Genomic DNA, 24,623 nt, shown 5'->3' on the forward strand with positions numbered 1-24,623 from the left:
AAACAGAGATACTTTATTCAAAACTTTTTCAGACATTAGATTAATGCAGGAAGGACAGAAAAACTCTCCACATTGACAAGGTTAAAACTGTTTTCCATACAAATGTAGACTAGACCCATAGAAGACTTAGTTTTGTTCCTACAAATTGTAAACAAGCAACACAAACCATATTAAAACATCCTTCTATTTATTAAAAAATCATTTAAGAAAATTTAAGCTGGTTACACTATCTTAACACCACAGGTAACACATTTAACACAAATCCACCTCCAGAATAAAAAAATCTAAATAAACGAAAAGAGTACCAATAAGGAGTTTTACTGCATCCTTCATCCTCTGAGTTCTTACCTGAACATAGCTGGGCTATGTTCTTTTTTTTATGTGTGTGTGGGTTTTTTTGCTTTCAGTTGGTTTTGGTTGGGTTTTTTAAGTGTTTTTTGTTGTTGTTGTTTTTTTTTTTTTTTTTTAACAAAGCTGTTCTTGCCTATAAAAAAAATTTTATAGGCTTGATTGTGCTGTAGGAAAAAAAAAAGTCTCCAGTATAAAAGAATTCATAGTGTTGAAAATGCCTTCCCCTTCCCCAACAGCACCTAAATACAAAGAGGTCAACAGCAACTGGCTAGTCTAGAGCGGTGTAATCTAGAAAATTGATCCCCAAAACACAGTGGAATATTTCTATTCCACAAGGTTTCAATAAAAAAAGACTGGCATATAAATCTGTGGGAGAGAGACACAATTTTTCAAGCAGTACATTGTTCAGAGTCAACAATTCAAATCCTGTGAGAAAGTTACAGATACTTCTTTTATAAAACTTCCTTTTCAGTGGTAAAGGAAATTAAGGCCATCAGACTCACAGCTTAAAAATTTACATACAGAAAATACAAAAATACATTGTGCTTCTGAGATGGCTCTGTTCTGTAGGCAAGGATTACCATGATTTGAGGAACCTGGCTGACTGGAAGTTTACATGATCGCACAACTTCTATTAGATGTCTCTGGGCCTGCCTGTTATGAATAGAAAGAGTCATCTTCAAAGAGAAATCCAGCAGTAAAAGATTTAACAACTCAAAATAATATACTGTACATTTTTTATATATGAAATTATTAGGCTGGCATGGTCTAAGCAAGAGTCAGCATGCAAAGCTGTACAACCTGTTGTCCCCTGTAAGTAAAAGAATGCTAGATATCCTTTCTTATGAGAGATAATGGAGGACAGGTACCAGAAAAAACACAGCTTAAATAATTATCTTATTTGATTTCAAGTCAAAAAGCATCACTGAGTTTAGACACATGGTGAATACTGCAGGGAGCATATACAAGTACCTTGAGTTTTTATCTAAAGAAATCTAATCTCTCTATAACGTTTTTGTAAGTAAGGCTACTAAGACACACTCTTTAGCTGAATGAACTATACAATCCCAGAAACCACAAGGATGGTTGCTGGATGCACTTCAGTACTTTTGCATAACAGCAATAAAAACCTGACTCTATATTAAATGCCACAAAATTATGATTCAGTTATAGGCCAAACCCCATGGTTGCCATAAAATATGATTTCCAACACAGCCAACTCTCTCCATTTTTTTGTCTGTTTCCATATGCATACTTAATTACTGTTCTATATTATCTTTTCCAGATGACTTTAAGATATGTACTAACTGAAATGCAGCAAAGTTTTAGACAAATTAGCAAACTTGAACACTGCGTTACAGGAACTTATGTTTGTTACCTTACTTTTTTTTTTTTTTTTTTAAGAACTGGTCAAAACACTAAGGCAGTGGATAAAACCAAGAACATGAACAATCAAGTATGTTTCATCTCAGTCTTTTCCCTTATATTTCAAAACATTTTAGTGTCACTGCAAGCTCACACCTTTCCACTGCCTTCAGAGTTGCATTTCTTCAGCATGCAAGAGACATTTTCTCTCAGAGTGCCTTCAAATCTCTCATTCCCTCTGTCAGAGAAAATGAGAGATTTAAGTTCTCAAAACTTTAGGTAAATTTAGGTGTACCTGCCTAAGCCAAACTTTACCATAAACAATTGGGCTGGGGGAAATCTTACCAGGAACAGAGTTTAAGAAAAAAAAACCACAAACCCAAATCTTTAAGATTTAAACCCTTGTTTTAAGAAAAATCTACTTGTCTCCATCAAGGGAATATGTGAAGTAATATTTTTTTTTGTACTGGTTTTAATAACACATGCTTTCATTAAATTACAGAGTAAACAAAACAAAAAAAAACTTGCACCCAAACATGTATGATATTTTTCCAAAAATTCATTACTTTTATATCCATTTTTTCAACCTAAATAACCTTGTTAACGTAAAACAAGATACCTGCTGGTAAAGGCCTTCCTCCACAGCTTCAGCTGCATCTTCCTCAACTGCCTGCTCTTCCTCTTCATGTGTAATCGTTTTAAAGACAGTGCTTCTCTGAGCAACCTCCTGCAACAGAGTCTTATTTTAAGACTTGACTCCTCTAAAGATCTGTTGTTAATCTACTTAGATTTTGAGAAATGGGAGTTCCAGCTGTTGGAAAAGCTACTTCTACTGATTTTTGACTATGTACTTTTCATGTACTGCTATGCATAAACAGCATTTGTAACACCTTAGTTTTAAATCTCTTAATGATTAAAAAGAGTCTAACAATACACTCATCAAGTTCTTCCAAATTTGTTTTTTTAATATATTTAAATATTTTCTTTCAGTTGCAAGATGTCATAGCAACTGTCCTACCCGAAGTTGTAACTCCCACCTGACAGTCCCACCTGACCAGAATTAATGCCTCATTGCTTAAAGTGAGTTTCACTGTAACATTCCCCATCCCTCATAAACACACAGTTTTAAGGAAAATTGATTTAAGAGACAAATCAAAGAGTTCACTAAAACCTTTCCTTCTCAAAACATATTCTAAGGCACTGCCCAATTCCTGGCATGAGGGCAGTGTCTGAACAAGTCATCCTTCTACTACTTACACTCAATACAGGGAAAAATTTCACAGACTTCAATAGATTGCATTCCTAAATTGCAGTTAAGACAGACAGGGGTACCATAGCCTTGGCTGGAAAGCAGAAGAAAACCTTGCTAAACACTTGTGTACATTCATGTGTAAAGTCCTAACGATGGTTCTACCTGCATCATTATAGGGGATGGCACCACAGAAAGACAAATTTAAACACATCTGAGGTACTTTACCTCTCCCTGAGAATTTTTCAGTACAACTTTCATATCTACACCAGTGCCCCAAGAATTCTGGTTCTTCCAGATGAGGTCAGTGGGAGGGCTAGCAGTTATTCCAGCATTTGCAGCCCAGATCTGTTAAAAGAAGTCACATGCAAGCATTATTTGCTAGTCTTATAGATTCCCATGTTATTTATTGAGTTAATGTATTCCACTTAAGTGACACTGGTGAATCTCCTCCAGTTAAGAAAACATAAGTCTCTGCTTGCCTACTTCCAAAGTATCTTACAATAAAACACCCCAATTTTTTAATGCAGAGACTTTTGAATATGTAAATGCACCTGTTCATGGTCAAAATTATTCCTCCATATAGAAAGTAAGTTTCTGAAAAACATGTCTCTGTCCAACTTCTTCCCAGCAATTGATATAACTAATGCCCAATACAAATATAGGTGATTATTTTCTGAACATATACGTAGAAAGGACAAAACTAAAAACCTGTGTCTTATTGACACACACAAGTTGGCCTAAAGCCTATTTCAACTGAACAGCTGAAGCTTGACAACTTACTTTAACAGTTTGGCCTGCCTTTAGTATATATCTTGAGGTATATCTGTAACTAGCAGAAGTGTCTCTTATTTTTAGGATTATCTCCCAACCTCCCATAGGTTGATCCTAATGAAAAGAAGAAAAAAAAAATTTTCCATCAGCAGTCATTTTCTATTACATGTGTAGGGTATTTTACATATAAGGCCATGAGACACACAAAATTTTCAGTAAAATGTTTTATTATCACTTGATCTTCAGCATGCAGTTAGAATAATTTTAAATTTGTATTACCTCTTATTGCAAGTTAAAGTTTAATACATCCTGCTTTTCAGTTCTGATGTTATATTAACTAATGTTTATAATTTGCATCAGTTTTGTTATACCTTGATCCAGAAAAATACATAAATAAAACTAAAATCCTCTTACAAAAATACAATACATTTTTTGAAGCACAGGATAACAAGCAGGCTTCTTAAAAAACAAAATATTTCTGTCAGTCTTCTTAAAATGTGTTTCTACAAATGCACACCACTTCCCACTACATACTCCTGTGCAAGACCTACATTATTTCCTTTCAATTATTTTTTGCCTGTCAGCTACTTGACAAGCACTAGCAAATCTAACAGAAAAAAACATATACAAGTCATTATTACAGAATTACTATTTCAAACCAAGTGTAGCTCTTTTTTTAAATTCTCCCACCGCCTGTTTCCAAACATTAAACAGTTGCCATGGGAGTCTGAAAACAGCCAGTTAAAATCATCTAAAATAAACAATCTTATTTATCTTAATGGATGCTGACATTCAGTTGGTCATTGCAACAAAACATACCACACTTAAGAAGGATTTTACGTATTTTCTATCTTTTATATATATAAACTGCCAAACACTTGTGAAAATTCCCCAAGTACAGCTTATTACACTGCACTACAGACAGTTGCTCAAATCTAGACCCTGGCAAAGTGCTATAACCATGAGTTGTCCATGGCTAGTGGTAACAGAACTATTGGACCTCCCATAGAACAATGAATGTGTAGCTAAATTAAATAAAAGCAGGGGGAAACGCATGTGGTACACCAACTGGGAGGTGGGTGTGGTAGAAATCCCAGAGGCTTGAAAAACTCAAAAAGGAAAAAAACCAGCAGGTCCTAACTCACTAGAAGTAGTCTTTGATTCGTCTGAATTTAGTCATCTAAATGCTTAGCTGTCTGGACCAAGACGGTTGTCAAGGTTTCTTCTATTCAATAAATGAAGTCAGCACTTTCAGCCAACACCCCAGGCAAGTAATTAAGCATCTTATGTATCACCACTTGGAGGAGTCTGTCCGTCTGTCTCTTCATTGATTAGAGTGGACTGAGACACTTGGAACCAGACCGATCTTTGTCATCTAAAACATCAAGACAAGCTGCCTTTTACTGAAGGTAAAGGATCTGATGATGTTAGACAAAACCTATGTGTCACTGAAAACAAAAAATGCAGCTAACACTTCTACACACAGCTGAGGCACAGACAGCACAGAAGGCAGCAAGAATTACTCAGACCTTCTCTGAAATCAAGGCTGCAAGAAATCAGGTCTTGTAATTCTGGTGTTCTAATGAGACAACACTCAATTCTCTCTTCTCCCAGACAAAGATTTAAAAAATGGTAGTCCCCAGACTCCAACACCTCCTGTGATGACTCACAAAACTGTATAAAGCATAAGACTTTTTTTTTCTTAAGCAGAAATTACAAGTAACATTGTGGGGGAAAGGGAGGGCAGGGTGTAAATGTACTCAATATAACAGCATCATTCCGAGGGCAACATAAGGAAAAGTTTTCATTATTACTCAAATGAAGTACCCTTTGATAAATAGATATGTGTATTCCTCCCAGTACAAACTCCAGCCTATTTATAGAATGAAATAATCTAGCTTTGGTATGGGAACTGAAGGCTCCTAAAAACTGTGCATGTAGCCAAGGAAGAACTATGGTTTAGAGAAGCTATACGGAACTACAAGGGACACAGGCAATTAATTGGATTTAGACACCCATTTTGCATCAGTATGTATTTCTTCCAGGGCTTTTTAAGGCAGAGAAAGTTCTTAAAAGTCTTCTAAAGTAGCTTAATGTCTGCTTGCATTATTTCCTGTCAGTGACAATGTAATCTGTAAAGCTTTACAGACAGATCGCTTGCAAGGCATAACTCTGAAGAGTGATCTAACACTTTGATGGGTGGCAACCTAGCAATAAAACAATTACTATGAAAAGCATTAAAAATCATTAGGAAGAAGTCATCATCAATCCAGAATACTGTATGAAAGATTACTTTGTGACACATTAGTTTAAGTGCAATCTCTTATACAGCATGCTTTAGCTCCAGGGTCAACATGAGCCTGAGGGCTGAAAGAGTCCTGAGGCTGCCTTCTACCTCTAATCAGCCCATTGTGAAGTCGTGATACATGTGCATTTTCAAACCTGTTCAGAGGTGTTCTTCAAGCGGATGAATTTTCCATCAATGTCTATCTCCTCAATAGAGACACTTCCAGTGGCAAAAGCTGAGTGGGAAATGCTAACACTACTGCTGGCTTCAGACTCCTCCACATCAATCCTCTTCCTCTTCCCTTTAGTTGCACGCACAGTACGGCTCGACGAAGCCCGTGAAACTGTCACTCGGGAAGATGGGCTTGGCGAAAGCTTCAATCTATATTGAAGAGAGAAAGAAATATGCATGACACATGGTTTTACTTTTTCCACCTTTTTTATAAACTTTTTTCCTCTCTCCTCTTCTTCCCTTAAAATTATAGAGCAAAAAGGTAAAGAAATAAAAGTAAACAAAGCATGTTTGATGAAGAAGAAGCCTTAGGTACTTTTTGGGAAATTGAATAAAATGTTGTCAAACAGGTGATGAATGCTTTTGGATCATAGAATATTGATGGACTACTACATTAAGATCATGACAGCACCTCCCTGCATTTGTTAAACACTGTGTTCTTGGGTAGATGGAACCAGTAAAGAAAAAACTTAGGGGGACTTAAGCTATTGTAGGAAATTTATGCAAAAACCCAATGGCACAAGAGCTTTTGCTATTTCATCCCCACACATGAGAGGAATCAGCCTGGACCAGTAGGATGCCATTCAGAAAACAGTTAAGTATTAAAGTACTTCAAATGACAACTGTGACTTATCAGGCAAAAATTCTTGGTATTGCTGAACTCTGGGGTCAGATGTGGAAAATGCAGCTAGCTGATAAGCTGGGCAATCATAACAGCTATTACATTATTAAAATTAATCTATACTTAATTTGGCTAATAAATAACCCTGTAATTAACTCCAAAAAAGAATACTAACCACAGCACCAAACAGACCTACAAATGACAATTCATTATGTCCTCAGTGCTGAGTCTTAATACAAGAATTGTATTTGTTCCCTTGAGAGCTATTGATGTGATACACTCAACCAGCTTGGTCTCATGGAGACTTAGAAATAAATGTGTCAGACAGAAGGGGGCAAAAACAAACAGTGCCTTGGAAACTGTAGTAAAGTACCTAATGAATGCATTCACAGTAAGAACTGCCTTTCAAGAGAAAATAAGACAAATAAGGAAAACACACAGATACCAGCATTTGTGCTACATTCTTTCATACCTCTTCTCCTCACCCTCCAGCAATTGCCGGTATGCACTGATTTCCATATCAAGTGCCAGTTTAATATCCAGTAGTTGTTCGTAGTTACTCAGCTGGTCCCGCATCAGATTTCTTATCTCTGTTATTTCCTTCTCTTTCTCGAACAGTACTTTGCGACAGTTGTCCTGTTCCTTGGACAAAGTGTCCTCAAGCTCTTGCACTCTATCTTGCCATGCTCTAGACTAGAAAGCATTGAAAACATAAGTGGTACAAAGGAAAGCTCACCCAAACCTCCTTGCACTCAGCTATTTCAGGCAACATGGAATTCAAAACATTAGGTAAGCATCCTCCCTGTTTTCTGAATTCAAACTCACCCATATTCAACTTCCTGTTCTCCACCTCATCTACTACAAACATAATACCTTAAGTTCCAGTGAAACTTACAACATACTCTGAAAGACACCTACTGCTCCATTATTCCAAGACCTGAAGATATGTTACTACATCTTTATTTACTCAGTCAAGAAAAGATGAGCTTAAGAGTCAAACTGTTTAAGACATGCCGGACAGGACACAGAATCGAAGTGTCACTCAGTGGACTTCAGAGCCTGTGGTAAGTAATCGTTCTTTAGCTTTCAGACATCTACTTCCTGCTTCAGTTTACTGCTGCCAATTCTGAATTCTAGGAAGAAGTTCCTCTAAAGGAATAGGGGTTGTCAGTGAAAGCTTGTCTGCCTGTTATCAAAGCCTTCAAGGCTTGCTGAAAGTACAGTGGTGTTCCATGAAGAAAGTCACTTTGTCACATTCTTTAAAAATCACATCAAGCCAGTAGAACTTAATATTGTACATAGAGAATGGAATGTTTATCAAAGAAAGGCCAATGACAACAGCTTTAAGGTTGACCTTCCCTAAGCATGCTTTCTTCTGTTTGATAGTCTCTTGAGAATTTTTTAAAGGACAGACACAGGAAACAATGCCCTACAATCACCTCATCTGGTTAAGCCACCAAGTTTTCTATGCAGACACTCTACTTAGAAAGTCATCATCAAGGAGACAATGAAAACAGGCAGTCTAAAAGGCTGATGCAGAAAGCCAGTGTAATTGCTTGTCAATGTTAAGAGTCAGATAAGGAATTTAATAGAAGGAGTTGAGTGTCACATGGAAGATCCCAGTCAAAACTACTATACAGCTCAGTGTTGCCAACTCAAACCAAAGCAGCATCAGTGATGGGAGAGTTGTCTTCTTCCCAGACAACAAAGGTAAAGTTAGTGCTAGCAAATGGAAAACTAAAACTTCACTGGTTGACGTCACTAGCAGCAAACCCACAGCAGCAAAATGGGGGTTTTGGTGGATAATTACAGTCAAACTAGCAGAAGTTGATTTTGATAGCCCTGAAGTTAACAACCAATACCTCTGCAAATTCAGAATAAAGTTCTCTGAACCTATCTGTCACTCCCAAGTAAGCAACAGAACACAGGTAATTAACTGAAGTAAGAAGGAAAAAACCCTCAGAAACACCTGTTGACTGACCCATCAAGAGCAAGATGATGGTAATCTAAATGCAGAAGCAAGATCTAAGTAGACAAACTCTCAATCCAATTCTTGTGTAACCTCATCATCTGATCTTTTCCAGAGACTAACTTGCCTATATAACAGGAAAACTGGGAAGATTCATATTAGTATCTGCCAAGTTATTTGGAAAATTATGAAGTAACATCCCCTGCATTTATATTCTTCACCTGAAATACACAGAATTTTGAAGTCCTAGAAGAGTCTACTGTACAGGAGGAATACAGTTCAAAATGTAGTGCAGAAAGAATCAAAGCCAAGTATGACCAATATTTTATATTTATTTTAAAAAATTGTTTTGTTGCATTTTCAACTGATTATTAAGTTACAAAAGCCCACTTCAGAACCAACTCCTAACATTTCTCATTTTCACTCTAGATTTTCCACTGCAGTGCATATGACGTTACTCCCATCAAATAAGCTAGTACTGAACATATGGCTTGTCATAGGTTGTGTCATACTTCTTCAGGTGTGATCTATGTGCTCTGTGATCTGACATAATAATTAGTATAATTATAATTAGCATAATTAGTTTCTGCTCAAGACCCTACTCTACAAATGCTCAAGTACAGTTATTTGATGTATTTTCTCAGTCTCGCATTTCATCCTAATCCTGATAAGATGACTCCCCCCCCCCCCCCCGCCGAGTTCTAGGTGCAGACTGGGATGAAAAGAGACACCAAATGGACAGAGACTACATATACCAGCTCTGGCTTTAAATGTTGCTTTGTGGAATCCTATATTAGACTGTCCAATTACTACAGAACAGAACTAAATTGCTTAGAACATTAAAAACTTTTAATACAGAGCTGTTGTCTAAAATTGTCCCATCTGTCCACAAAAGCTTCTGCAAAAGCAGAACCACCTTTCAAATGCTCACTCTGTAGCAGGATACTGCACAAAAATTCAACTTTGTTGAAAGGAGACATTAAGAAATTTGAAAAAGTACAGAACAGAAGACAAATTCATGCTTTCCCTTAACTTTTTACTAAGTCCTTTAACGTAAAAATCAACAACAGTAATTAGCAAGACTGAAGAGCCACAACAGCTTGTTACCTCTTTCTGAAGGTTTGCGAGATGGGAAGACAGATTGTCAATTCGCACATGACTTTCATGCAGTTCTTCTCTTACTGAGTTGGCTGCAGAATTGCTCGTCTCAGAGGACAGTTTAGCATTCTCAAGCTGCAGTAAATCAAGTTAAGGCATCAGTTTCAAAGTAATTTTTATTAAAAGAAAAATGAGTTACCAAAAACCACACACAACACTAAACTGCAAAGTTCCTCTCTGCAGCTCTATCCTAGAATAAATAGAAGAGCTCCTCTGAATATTTATTCTAGGATTAAAAATGTCTTCCCTTGTAGACATTACTGAAGTTGGACTGTTAAGTTCAGTTTTCACGCTGGCCAATGTTTAGCTTTATATATTTAATTACTGTAGCACTGTTTTTGAGTAGGCTTAAATAGAAGAAGCTAAACTTACCAATTCTCAAAAAACAAGCAAACTTTTGTTAATTTTCAGCCAACATACGCAAACTGGTAATGTGCTTTCAGATTACAGTACCAGTGCCATGAGTCTCTCCTGCTTCATTCTATCACAACTTCAAGCTCAAATAATTTTATTTAAGCTGGCTACATCATTCCTGCTGAACACTACCACATCCACTTGAGCAGCACCACAGACTTGTTATTGAACTTGTAATTGCAGATGAAATGGAACCTAAAAAAAACTTTTTAAAATAAGAGAGTCCAAAAAATACAAAAACAGTATACCTGAAGAGAGGGAACAAGAAAGCCTCAGTTGTGAAAGGATTTTTAGACTAAAAAATATAAAAAAAATTTTTGGCTGGATCTTACTGTAAATAAGTTTTTCCAAGTCAGATTGAAGCCCTGAAGATAAGCAACAGCACACTGTTAAGACTGTAAAGACTGAAAACTATACTAATAAATTCAGTTTGTACCAACTTTTCTGCGGTAACATCCCACCTTGTTTTTAAAAATACTGTCTGCAATAAGTATAACCACAGAAACCAGGCTCAGTTGAGACATCAGGATCCCTCCTGACAGAAATGCTGAATCACAGCAGAGGAAGGAAATTATGAAGTAAAACTGATTTCAGCTTGAGTATGCTTCCTCTCTAGAAGAGTGAAAAGCAGAACACATTGGGTACGGTAAACTTCCACACATTTTATACAGAGTCAGAGGACTCAAGATGCTGTATTCTCAGCAAGCCCTATTATGAAGTAAGTTTTATACAAATTATGGGACACCTTATTGACCATCAAGACTATGTTACAGTTGATACATATTTACACACTGTCGTGGTTTAACCCAGAAGGCAGCTAAACACCACACAGCTGCTCATTCGCTCCCCCAGGAGGGGAAGCAGCAGCGGGAGAAGAGTAAGAAAAGTAATATACAGAACAAGTGGTGCACAATGCAATTGCTTACTACCCACCGACCAATGCCCAGCCAGTTCCCAAGCAGCAAACCCCAGCAAGCTTTCCCCCTCGTTTATATACTGAGTACAACATCATATGGTACAGAACATCGCTTTGGCTAGTTTGGGTCCACTGTCCTGGCTGTGTCTCTTCCCAGCTTCTGGTGCCCCCTCAGCCTACTCACTGGTGGGGTGGTATGAGAAGCTGAAGGGTCCTTCAGTGTAAACACTGCTTAGCAACAACTAAAACATCAGTGTGTTATCAACACTATTCTCATCCTAAATCCAAAACACACTATACCAGCTACCAGTAAGAAAACTAACTATCCCAGCCGAAACCAGGACACACACAAACTTTCCCTGAATTCACAGTAATCCCAGTACTAATCACTTTCCTCTGCACAGTTCAGCTTCACACAGGGCTTCCTACTCTTAGTATTATTATTATTATTATTGTACTTCCTGAGGATTAAACCTGCTCCCAAAGTGAGACCTGAAAATGCAAATTTACATTCAAAACCATGGTAATTTTAAACCAAGCTCCATAATAAAATCCTCTGAAATGCAAGTAATTAGGCTATCTTTCCATTAAGTAAAACAAAAATAAAGTACATCAGACAACTCTATGAAAAGGTATTCTTACTTTGGCATGGTAAGTCTGTTCAAGCTCTTCTTTGTACAGTTTCACTTGTATGTCATGCTGCTCTCTTATTTCACGAAGGGCTTGGGCCAGTTTATATTCATATTCAGTTTGATGCCCAGAATCAATCTCAGCTAAGCGAGCTTCATGTTTCTTTCTTCTTTCATTCATTTCCTAAGAAAAACAGAAAAATAAAATAACATTTAGTAAATAAAAGAGAAAACAAGTTTTAGAAGACTATCTGCTGAGCGGACAGCAACGCAGATTTTAGCTAGCCTTGTGGATCAGCATTAGATTAGTTTATTTGACATTGAAACCTTCAGTAGAAACACAGGGCCATTTCCCCAGTCTGATCTGCATGGTACCTTATTTTGCAATAGTCAGTCATTGAAATAAGAGCTAGGATACCATCAGAATGTAAAGTCACATTTCCTTCTGAGAGTTGTCCGCATTTTCAACAAATACACCTCCACATGATTAGATTTTAGAAATACATCTTCTATGCTTGCACAAAATGAAAGTATTGTGAAATTAAACAGTCACTTTCACTCATGGCATTTTCCCCATTTATTTGTATGCTTGCCCATGGTCTCTGGAAAAAAAGAATTCAAACATGAACAAAGCTGAAAATACAACTAGCAGGAAATGCGCACACAGAACAAAAGACAGTATGGTTAGGTACATTTGTTACTGCTCTAAGGTTCCTCCTGGAAAGTCTCAAATACTACAAGTGAAAGGGAGGGTGGCAAGAAAAAGCTCTAAATCAACTTCTCTTCCATTATTCAAAAGCATCCTATTAGAAAGTTCTGACATTAAAGAGCAGTGTAAGTCCATAGCACCTGTTTGAGTGTCCCTCTCCACTTTATTTTTCATAAAGGGATTATGCAAGAAATTACTAACCTACTTTCTCATTACTAACCTACTTTCTCATTACTATGAAGAGATGTGTACATTGCAATACCATGGGCAGAGCTGAACATGAAACAACATGATTCAGGAAGCTATTTTATCACAAGAGCTCTGGGTAACATAATTTTTCCTAGAATAAAAAAACTTGGTTATCTTCCAGCTAGAATGGAGGTAAACCCTGCTCCGAGTGGGAGTTCAGAACAGATGACTTCCTGAGGTCCCTCCCAACCTAAATTATCTTGGTATTCTAGGATGACCTTCCGGTTGCCGTCTTCCCCTTAAAAACGTGAATGAGACTAAAGCATTTACCTCCTCATACATATTTTTACGGAATTCCAAATCCTCAGTGAGACTCTGACAACGGTTTTCAAGATCCACCTTCAATAAGGTTTCAGTTGCAAGGTGTTCCTTGGCAGCAGCTAAAGAAGTTTCAAGCTTTAAGAAAAAGAAAGAAAAGAATCAACACAACAATGATTATGTAACAGAACTCACATAACACAATGACCTCAGCTATCTAGAAGTACAGCTATCTACATGTTATGGTTGAACTTGACAATCAAATCCAGTATTTACACCAGTACCATGTTCCCCCCTCCTCTTTTGCAATTGCTTGCACGAGTGAGTTCTAGGTATTTCACATTGATAACTAGCATTAAAATGCTACTTATCAATTTTCCTTACAAAACCTCAGTTTTTCTACATGGCAAATACCAGTCTCCCAGTCTCCTCAACTCATCCTCTTGAGGTGATGTGGCTTAAGATCACAACTCATGTGTTTCAAACGGTTAACAAAACTAGCCCAAGACTTTTTTTTTTTTTCTCCCTCTTTGTTCTATCAGATGCCTGGAAGATGGAGAACCACAGGCAGAACCAAAAAGAGGGCAGAGAGAACCAAAATCTGTTACTTGTCAGTTATTATTTATCTGTATCTGTGAAGTCAGTCTCTCCTCAGAAACATTTCTACAATTTGTTTTGACTCTTGACCTGCTTTCTTTAACATACATACCATCCCTTACAGAGTCTGCAATTTTAAAAGCACTCTATTCTGCCATTCATGTTTATTAATAAACTGAACAGTACAGGACACAGACACCTAGTCAGTATTGCTTCCACTGTTGACAGTATACCACAGTTTGTTCTAGTTGTGACTAGATGACAGGTTTGTATACCATTTTTGGCTACAAAGTTGCATTTCACCAGAATGACAGCTCTTACTATATAGATGTATTGTATATGAAACCACCTCATTTACTGACAGAAGTTTGATGGCTAAACATTTCTTCTCACCTGTGCAATTTGATCTTTGAAATCCTCAACTTCTGCCTCCAGACTTTTCTTATCACCAAGGGCTCTGGCCAGTGCAACTTCTTTAGAATTGAGGGCTGCTTCAAACTCTCTAAGTTTGACTTGGGCTTTATTAAGATCAGATTCCTTTTTTGCATAGCTGGAATAAATCAGAAAAACTGGTAAGAAAGTCTAGAAATGCCCCCAACATAGACTGCTGACTAATAAAACAAGGTGCAATCTGAATCCTAAACTTGGAGAGACACCCAACAAAAATATTTTGTCTTAATTTACTCTAATTGAAATCAACTCCTTAGTTCTGCTTTCTCATCTGATATAACAGTAACCTAATATTTTGCTTTGGCTATAGAAACCTAAATATATGAGAAACTCAGAGTGTCAAACAAGTCTGAGAGGCATACACGGAAAGGGAAAACTTTATTAAAGGCACCTCTTGTTTTCTCTTTAGCTAGCCACTGTAAAAATGTCCTACCTTCACCAGAATCTTAATAGGAACAAGTAAGTTCTCCCAGCAGAAGGCTCTTTCCATAGGGTGGAAACAAGTAAATTATCTTCCTTGTCTTTTATCCACTCAGTAACTTGTGCAGAACCACTGTCTGGGCTGCAGACAGCCCATTTCCAATTAACAGACCAACTTCTCATTGAAAATTGATGTTTACTATTGTCGTATTATTGCCCAGCCAGCAACTAAGCACCACACAGGGGCTCACTCACTCCGCCCCCTCCCCCCCTCAGTGGGATGGGGGACAAAATTGGGAAAAGAAGTAAAACTCATGGGTTGAGATAAGAATGGTTTAATAGAACAGAAAAGAAGAAACTAATTATGATAATAATAGCATTAATAAAGTGACAGCAGTAATGATAAAAGGACTGGAATGTACAAGTGATGCACAGTGCAATTGCTCACCACCCGCCGATCGACACCCAGTTAGTCCCCGAGTGGCGATCCCCCCAGTTCCTATACTAGATATGATGTCGCATGTTATGGAATACCCCTTTGGCCAGTTTGGGTCAGCTGCCCTGGCTGTGTCCCCTCCCAACTTCTTGTGCCCCTCCAGCTTTCTCGCTGGCTGGGCATCAGCAGCTGAAAAATCCTTGACTTTAGACTAAATATTACTTAGCAACAACTATCAACATTCTTCTCATACTGAACTCAAAACATAGCACTGTACCAGCTACTAAGAAGACAATTAACTCTATCCCAGCTGAAACCAGGACAACTATCTATAACCCAGTCCTCCATAAGCAGAAGCTGTAGCATAGTGAACCGCTTTGCAGCACCCTTCTAACCATACATAATGGCAAACTTCCACAGATCTGAAGAAAGATACTCAAATCCTGTCTATACAATAGTCTGGGCTGCCACTGAAACTGCACTGGTGAAGAGGTACAGGTGTCTGTCTTTATGAAAGCAAACACACAAGCTTTTCAAGTTACCACTCAAATTAGTTTTTATGTCTACACAAGTGGTCAAACAGTTTCTAGGGGTTTATTCTCTAAAATGGCATATGCAAACAAAGACATCAAATGAGAAAAATAAAGTAATGCCACATAAACACAAACCCACACTCTTCAGCCTAAATTAATTACTCACAAATAATGCTACAACAAGCCACTATCAAAAATAGGGGAAAGGAAAAGCATAGTCAGGAATCAAAATTACTGTTGACTTTCAGTTGGCAAAAGCATCTGTGTTTAAATGTGTAACACAAGCTCTTCCACCTTCAAGTTGATTCCTTTTCTTTCTGGGATACCCACATTTGTCTAGTAAGGGCAGTAGCTTAGAGAAGTTCTAGATGTTTATAATCAAACTATGAACATTTTACAGGAATGGACAGATTCAGGCTCAGTAAGACAACAGCTAGCACGTTCTTCAGTTTTCATGCTTCTCTCTGCAAAAGTGAAAAAATCAGAATTCACAACGCTAAACTGAGGAGACTGAAAACTGAAAACTGGATAAAGATTCTTAAGAACAAGATTTAAAAGTGTTAAAGCCTTAATACATTCACTACTTTTTAATTACTGTACTGCTTCTAAGAAACAATAGCAATGCTTCTCAGCAAAATGAGACTAACGTAAATCAACACACACTTATAAAAGGAGAGACTCTCAAATTTAAAAGATGCTTTTCCAAGATTACATGCAGACATATACAGTTAACATCATGCTCAAAAGAGATGTGTGCACAGAGGCTTGCAAAAAAAATCTGTAGAAATAACATTAATGTTTGGATGTCATAGCATTACAGCCAGAAGATGGCAGGCTTTACATAACAGACTTAACACTAGCTAATCCTGCTCCTTTTGGGTAACACCACAGTTAACCAAAGTTGGAGACTGCCAGAGCCTGTGACACACACTGACTCTTCTATACTCAACTATTTTTTTCATTTCTGCTGCTCAGCGCTATCCAGTCCCTCCTTGGGATTTTACATACCATTTCTTAGACTCAACAGTTCACAGCAGTTGGGTCCACAGCTCAGACAAAAGCACAGAATTTAGGTTTTGGCCACATAGGTACCTACTTCCAGCTCTCTTCATTATTCACTGGAGGCCTCTGTCCTGTCCCGTCCCTCCCCTCCCATCCAGGTCCATAGGAACTTCAGCATGCAAGGAAGCTGTATGGCAAACAAGGAAAAAGAGGGAAGGAAAGGTGTCTTGCTATGGTTCATCTGTAATAAAAATCTCTCCATCACCTATTGGGAAGTATAAGGGCCTACACCAAGCCTCTGTTGTTTGATCATTGCTGGAGAAAGCTTTATTCAAAACATGGACAAACTGTTTCACCCAGGCTCTCTCACAAGACTTCATGCTGAAACCAAGCCTATCAAATTGGATCCTGAAAGTTGCGCATACACAGGGCCATGGCGTGCCGCCCCCTACTCCACCCTCAATTATCCTGGACTCTGAAAACAGGAAGACTCCCCACATACCCTAAAGTTACTTTGGTTTTTTTAATTTTTTAATGCAAATACCTCTACCAATTACATATTGGAAGGCAGCTGAGAAGAGAGCTCTTGCAATTGGGAGCGGCAGAGAAAAAGATATACAACATGGACTAGCAACAACAATATGATTAAAACCCAATACACTACCTGTACCACTAAACTAAGACTGATGTAATACCTGAAGGACCTTCCTTGCTTGTTTGCAACAAGATTGGCTGTGAAGCCATCGTATAATTTAGTGCAACTGAAGTCACAGAAGGGGGGAAAAAAAGAATTAAAATTAAGCACTCTCAGTTGTTAGTGTTATGAGTTGTCGGAGACAGCTCATCCGAACACATTCTTGGAAAGAAAACAGAAACTGGAGCTCAACAAATCAAACACTGAAAGCCAGATGAAATCTCAGCAACTCAGCAGTGTCATCGCAGCCCTAAAGGAATGTGGGAAAGAAGTGAAGCAAGATCAGAAAAACCTCTGTGAATTATAAAAACATACACCAAATGTATACAACATACACTTCATCCTTACACCTAGTAATTTTTACTGGGAAGAACTTGAGCCTCTCAACAATAGCTAGCTTTTTCCTCCACAGAAAGCCACAGCTACATCTCAAAACAACAAATAAAAAAAATCTCAAACAGCTTCCTGTTGTAGTGTTCAGAAATTAGCCAGAACTGTACTCCTTCAAGTTGTTTGGCTCATGAAAGAAAAATAAAAGCAAAGAAATAGTTGCTGAGTTGCATCTTCTTCAAAGCAGCAGCTTGTTTTTCTCTCTTTTGACTTCAAAGCATGTGGGTCTTCTTATCTATGGAACTGTAATTTATTTTAAAATAGTGTGGAAGTAGGATCTGCCCAGAAAAGAGCCAGTTCCCATTAATTTTCACCGTACTTCAAGGAAAACTTGCACTTCAGAAATTTAACCCACAACAATTAACTCCCATAGACACTACCGAGTATGAAGAACTCGGTCTCACTCCTACCTAATATAACCAGCACAGCTCTCAGTAAAGGAGTTGCAGCCATGTATACTTTAGAAACAGCTCAGCACACACAAAATAATGCAATCAGTTTTCCCCAATACACTCCAACCACTCAAGCAACCTGGCAGCAGTAAGCATTCCACAGTGCCACTCTCTGGAGTACAAATAACCCTGACAGCTGCAGTACCTATGGCCAGCTCACCATTAAGCAAGCTAATTTCTCATACCAGATGCAGTCTAGCTGAGGCACAGGTTTCTAAGCAGGTTAACTTGCTCACCATTCCCAAAACTTAATAACCTGTAAAGCAGAGTAAATCAACTCACACACAACTATAAGGTACTGTGGTTAAGTTGTGTCTGGTTACCTGCACTAGCTCACTTAAAGCTAATCCAAAGCTCTGAAATACAGATATCAAGGGGCAGTCACTGCTTTGGTGACATTACCCGGATTGCTTGGTTTGCAGTTAAGTAAAATGGCCAAGTCACTAAATAGCCCACTGAAAGTGGCAGGCTCCTTCTTCATGCTGTTGTGCAAGCAATCACCCTTCTTCCTTCAGCCCTGAGGTTCATGAAATAACCTAGAATTTACCAATCTTGTTAAATTTCTTGGTAATGTAGTAGAAAAGCCACAAAGGAGAAAAGATAAAAATAATTTTCTACCAGTTTAGTAAGTTGAACTGGCCTTCCGGAGCCAGACAAACCACAAAGCTAATGCAAGGTAAGCAGGAAGACTGCTCCTTTCAGTCTGTAGGTAGATCTCAAGTATAATTTAAAGTTCCTTTGAAACTGACCAAGTGAATCACCCTACAGGTGATTTTTTTTCACCTCTCACACCCACCCACTCCCTTCTGCCAGTACTTAGAGTCAGACCACAAAGCTAAGCATTACCAACATTAGCCAAATCCTCCTTGAAAAACATTGGTTTTCAGCCAATTCACGACACAGCTATGCAAGTGTTGTAATTCATGATAATGCAGCCTATATTTACACCCATATAAAATTACATGGTACTGCACATTGAGCTGGTTTTCCACTCCAGTTGTAGAGAAATATGAAAATAAAAAAAAACTATAGTCATTAACAATTTATGTTTTGTTTAGCTAGCAGTCAGTTGTCCATATTATTTTACCCTATGGCAGGCACAACAGTAAGGCTATGTTTTGCAAGGAAGTGATTTACAGTAAGATAAGAACCATCTGTCTAAAAGCATTCAGGTTTTTGACAATAAGCATAATTGGACAAGCTTGCCTTTCCTGTAAATAAATATATGTAACTTGGTTTCAACTTGTCTCATGTCACCCATTTTATTTAACTGGAGAGAGTTGCTGAGTGTTTGAAATCAACCCTAAATATACATCATCTCTAGCCACTTACTGCTTAACAGCAGCTGTTCCTCAAGAGCTCTGTCAACCATGTGAATCCCACAACTCTAACCAGCAATCTAGGCAGAACCTTTACCCATGCACTGCATACATGTCAAGTCACTGCCTGTTACCGTGTTATCCTTACATGTCCACATATATTTGAGACCACATTTAACCCTACAGCAAATCATTCCTTACATTGTTACATCCTACACTGCATGGAAGATACTCTTAGATAACTTAAGTTATATTCTTACATTTCAATCATTTAAATTATTGTGCAACAAGTTAATCACTTCCTTCCTTACTTCTCTGGGTAGTCTCTCTACAGTACACAACAGTGATAGTTTTCAGATTAAAGCTCAGCAGTTCCCCAGCCACCAATCTTCACCTCACTTCCCGAGATCAGCTACAATAATGAAAATATGCTTTGAAAAGTTTCAAGTCAGCTTCCTCAGAGCATTTCCTCTAGCTCATTACAGCACACCACATGTGCACCACAGGGAAGCCCTGGAACAGCTGTTAAAACTTTGCTCACATCAACACACCCTGGTTCTTCTGAGTAGTTGTTCAGGGTACCAAGTGCAAGGTGCCACACACTTGCACAGTAATTCAAGCCGTAGGCTGATACCAAGCTATTACTGATGTTTATTTTACTGCCTAATCTCACTGCAGAAATTCATTTCATAATATAGATGAGAAGACCAATTGAAGATACAAAGCAAGAGAGCCAGAGAAATAATCTCTTATATATTAAAAATGCATAACACTAGTTCCTTGCCACAATTACATTTACTACTAACACTTGCACTCTGTAACACTTGATGATAATTAATGACCATTATATCCTTCACCAATATCTTCAATAAAACACATAATTTCCTTCAAAGTTAACTTTTACCACATTGTTTCCTTTTACAGGAGAGCAGATGTTACTTCAGCATTGGTAAAATGCCACAGTGAAATCTCAGCCTGCCAAAGACAAGTGTAAACAGGGAGTTTCCTAAATGAACTAACATTAACACCAGCTCATGCTTCCTAAACAACATCATTACCTCACATGACAAATCAGAATACAGACAAGTCCAGCTAGGGATTTTGACCTGCTGTACACTTAAATAAGTCTCCATAATGAACATTCACCCCACCAGTGGAAATCTATCCCCAAACTTGATCCATAAGCAGACCAAGTAACACAACAGTAACAGTGAACCTGACTTACTGAACTGCCCTTGTTCAACACCACTGTTAACACAATTGTGTCGAACTTCACAATGCAAACCATTGTTACATTAATTGCTCAAGTTACACATCAGGATTTTTCCTCCACCATCTTGGCTCTACAGTTCTCCCTGGTTTGCAGCTATTGCGAATGATGAAAGCATGATACACTTCCACCCAAAAGCAGAAACTTAATCCAGTCTGTAGGATGCTGGAGGGATGGAGCAATTCAGAGCTCTGCTCTTTTATCTGCTACTTAAATGATGACATTATGAAATGCCTAAGGATCACATCTTTCACTGCTTTGCCTGCATTGTGTGTTCTGTTCTTTTCTCAAAGAACATATAGACAGCAGTAATCTGAAGTCCCAGCCAAGGCCATGCCGCCCTGTTGTAGGAAGAGCACTCTACCTAAAATTAACAGCTACGAGTTGCATCTTGAGCCCAATCCTCCACATACACTCTTCTAAGAAGCTGACAGAAGAGTGCGTCTTCCTCCACAAAGTCACTAAGAGATGGAAATTCCTGGTTTGACTTTCAAGTCATTTTGGTGCCTACCTGCAGCTACACCTTGCTTTCCCAGTCACTATCAATAATCTCTTTGATGTAAGACATTCATGTGGCACGAAGAAGTAACCACAAGAATGACTAGACTTGCTAATTACAAGCTCATGGTTTGTTTTTGTTTTTTAAGTAACATGAGCCAGAAAGATCTTGGAGCTGTCTGCAGACACATGAAAACATCAATGTGCTGGTTCACACATGAAATATCTTTCTCATTATGAAAAATCAGGGCTGAAAGTGTATTTAACTGAAAATCAAAATTAACAGGTTATACAATGGTAGAGCAAGATTAACAACTCTGCCCTTTCTTCTTTTCCAACATCAATCCACTGACAAGCTTTGTGATCCCAAGACTGAAGTTAGAATGGTAAGTGGGCCTAACTAGCAAAAAAAAGCCCAAACAGGAGATTCTTTTTTGCTAATGGAAGACTACAGCAGTCAGAAATCAAATTCCAGATATACACAAACAAGGAAGCAAATAAACAACTGAATCAAGTCAAATGTGTAAGCTGCAAAATCTAGTGGCACAAATCAGTTCGCTGCAAGAGGGGAGGGAGACCTTGGCGCCATGCCATAAAGTTTGCAATCTTGAGGGAATCTGGTCACAAATCTACCTTTTATAACATCTGAATATCCAACAAAATGAACAGGCATTCCAGTTTTTGGGTTGTTGGTGTTTTTTTGGTTTTTTTTTTTTGTTAAGTAAACCTACTTACTATCCACTCGTGTGGCTTCGTATCATGGAGTTAACATCTTTCAGAAAGGACACATCGAAAGCCTAGACCGGCAACAGCCACTATACAAACTGTCATCACTCTGTATTTTTCATCCTGAAGCAGCTTAAGCCGCACGGACAGAGTCATCTGTCTGCACGGAGCGGGGCGGGGGGGGAGAAGGGGGAGGTGAAGGGGCATCCTGACTCCAACCCGGCAGCCCTCCCTCCAAACTCACTTATGCGAGGGTGAGCTCGGGAGAAGCTTCGAGGGCGCCGCCAGCACCGCATCCCCCAGCGCACTTGCTCTGCGGAGCGACGGGCCGCCAGCCCGCGCCGGCGCCCTCCCCACGACCGCAGCGGCGCGGCAGGCGCAGGGCGGCGCTGCGGGGGCCGGGCCGCCGCTTCCCGCCGGGGCGGGGCGGGGCAGCGCCGCTGCCTGGCGCTCCTTCATTCAAAACCGGGGCCGCCGGGGCCGCCGCCGGCCTCTCGCCGCCCTCCCGACGGGTCCCGGCCCCTCCGCCCCCCATCCGTGCCTGCCCGCGTCCCGCGCGCCCCCGACCGCGTCGCCGCCCACCTGCCCAGCAGCTGCTCGTGCTCGGCGCGGACCTTGCCCAGCTCGATCTGCAGCTTGGCCCGCTCCCGCGCCGTGTCGTCCAGCGTCCGGCGGGCGTCGGCCAGCTCGGCCTCGTAGACCGACTTCAGGCTGGTGACCTCGCGGCCGCGCACCTCCTCCCGCTCGGTGGCCTGCAGCTGCAGGGCGCTGTTCTCCGTCTCCAGGCTCCGCACCTTGTCGATGTAGGCGGCCAGGCGGTCGTTCAGCTGCCGCAGCTCCTCCTTCTCCTGCAGCCGGGAGAGGCGCTTGGTGCTGTGCGCCGCGGCGGCCGCGCAGCTCCGGCTCCGTGGCCCCAGCGACATGCTGGCCGCCATGGCAGAGCAGCGGGAGTGACGAGCGCGACCCACGGGGAAAGAAAGGCGGGCGGGATGGAGGGGGGATCGGACGGGAGACGCCGCGGCAGTAACGGCAGAACGAAGCCGGCACCGGCGGGGCGGGAGGGGAGGGGAGGAGACCCGAGCCGTCGCCGCCGCCGCTGCTGCTGCCTCCCGGTGCAACACCCACACCTCCTCCGCCGACACCGGCGGGCTCGGCGCCGCGATGCAATATGGCCGGCGCCCGCCCAGCCCCGCCGGCCGGCGCCCCCGACCCTCCGGCTCCGCCGCCCACCTGACCGGCGGCCGGCCAATCGCGATCCGAGGAGGGCGGGGCGCCGCTCTCCGCCGCCGGCTGGAGACTAAATTCAAAACCCGCCGCCACCGCCCGCAACTGTCAGCCGGCGCGCGAGGCGGGGGGAGGCCGCGCCCCGCCCCGCCCCGCCGCTCCGCCCCGCGCCGCGCGGCTGAGGCGGGCTGGGCGCCGCGGCCCCGTCCTTTGTTGCCGCCTCCGGCTGCGGACAAAGGGAGCCGGAGCCGGAGCCGCGTCGGTGCGGGTGGGGGAGTGACGGGCGTCCCTCCGCAGCCCCTCCAGTACCGGGCGGGTTCCCCAAGGCCGCCGGCTTGCGTCCCCTCGCCTCGCCTCGCCGGCGTCGCCGCCGGCCCGCCCGCCTGCCAGCCAGCCACTGCCCGGCCCGGGGGAGATGCTCGCGTTTGGCAGTGCAGCTTCTGCCGGCGAGAAAAGAAGCGATTTTGCTGCGCCTGCCATTTTCTGTCCCTAATTTACTCTTCCCTCGTCTGTAGGCTGCACGCTGTGCTTGACTCCCGACCCGGGGAGTGCCTGAGCACCCGGTTTCGAGTTGCCGCAGACGAGTACTCTCATTGCAGTGTGCAAACCGCAATTATTCCGATTCAGCTCAGCCCCGGGTTTGGTGTTAGTGTTTGAATATTCCTTATCTGATGTTAGTCTGGCTCCTGCAGGTTTATTGTGAGTGAGATGTCATGTCTGTAATTACAAGTTGAACCTGAATACTTCAAGGAAAAACATGAATCCTTCGGTGCTGCAAGTGCAGGACGAAAAAGCCACATTCATCCGTGTGGAACTGAACCTGCTGAAGGTCTGGTTTTTATGGCTTTTAAATCAACACTATCCCTTCACAAACAATTAAGTAGGCTGCATCTTCTGGAGGTCGGTTTACATTAGGACCACTGGGCATTGTTAGCTGGGTGTTAGAAAGTAGAAAATGGAGAGGAGAACACAGTGAATGGTTCAAAGTCTTGATTGTAAACCCAACTGTCCTCACAGAAATTTCTGTAGAGGGGGCTTGTCAGCAGGAAGGCACTTAAGATTTTCCCCTACTTAACATTTCCTCAGTCTTTTAGTAAGGTTCCTTCTAAAATGAGCCATGATGAGATTCCAGAAACCAAGTAGTTTTCCACTGGACATGAGATTGCCCCTATGGGAGCTGGGTGCCCCTTCTCAGTTCCTGGATGTTCATTCTCTGTTCAGTTAGCTTAGGACAACATTTTTTGCAAATTTCCACTGTTAAGTGGCATCCCCTCAAAGAAGAAAAAGAAGTATTCCAGTCACAGGCGTGTGTATAACTAAAGGTAATTTAGCCGTAGCAGGGAGCTCCTGCTTTTTCCCATGCGGTGCCTTTGTTGACACAAGCCATTTCTCCTTTTTTCTTCTCTGCCCATTGTTACAGTTTGCTCTTTT

At 40.8% G+C, this 24,623-nt stretch overlaps 1 protein-coding gene across 1 annotated transcript; it reads right to left on the reverse strand.

Moving 5' to 3' along the window:
* Window positions 1–368: 368 nt before the first annotated feature.
* Window positions 369–23,141, reverse strand: LMNB1 (lamin B1). The gene is made up of 11 exons (XM_075020194.1): window positions 22,551–23,141; window positions 14,172–14,328; window positions 13,194–13,319; window positions 11,979–12,149; window positions 9,956–10,081; window positions 7,352–7,572; window positions 6,182–6,407; window positions 3,749–3,853; window positions 3,194–3,313; window positions 2,336–2,443; window positions 369–1,005 (listed from the first exon to the last, which is right to left on the reverse strand). The coding sequence occupies exons 1-11, from the start codon at window positions 22,901–22,903 to the stop codon at window positions 964–966; spliced, it is 1,755 nt and encodes a 584-aa protein (XP_074876295.1). The 5' UTR covers window positions 22,904–23,141; the 3' UTR covers window positions 369–963.
* Between the last annotated feature and the right edge of the window lie 1,482 nt (window positions 23,142–24,623).

This window comes from Buteo buteo, chromosome Z (assembly GCF_964188355.1).
Source record: "Buteo buteo chromosome Z, bButBut1.hap1.1, whole genome shotgun sequence".
Lineage (NCBI taxonomy): Eukaryota > Metazoa > Chordata > Aves > Accipitriformes > Accipitridae > Buteo > Buteo buteo.

Excerpts from the sequence above, each read along its gene's own strand:
- LMNB1 (XM_075020194.1), bottom strand. The coding sequence starts at position 22,903 with ATGGCGGCCAGCATGTCGCTGGGGCCACGGAGCCGGAGCTGCGCGGCC. Across the intron at positions 13,320-14,171 it reads TCAAAGATCAAATTGCACAG|CTTGAAACTTCTTTAGCTGC; the intron begins GTGAGAAGAAAT and ends TTTTTCTTAAAG. Across the intron at positions 3,314-3,748 it reads AGGCAGGCCAAACTGTTAAA|ATCTGGGCTGCAAATGCTGG; the intron begins GTAAGTTGTCAA and ends TTCTTTTAACAG.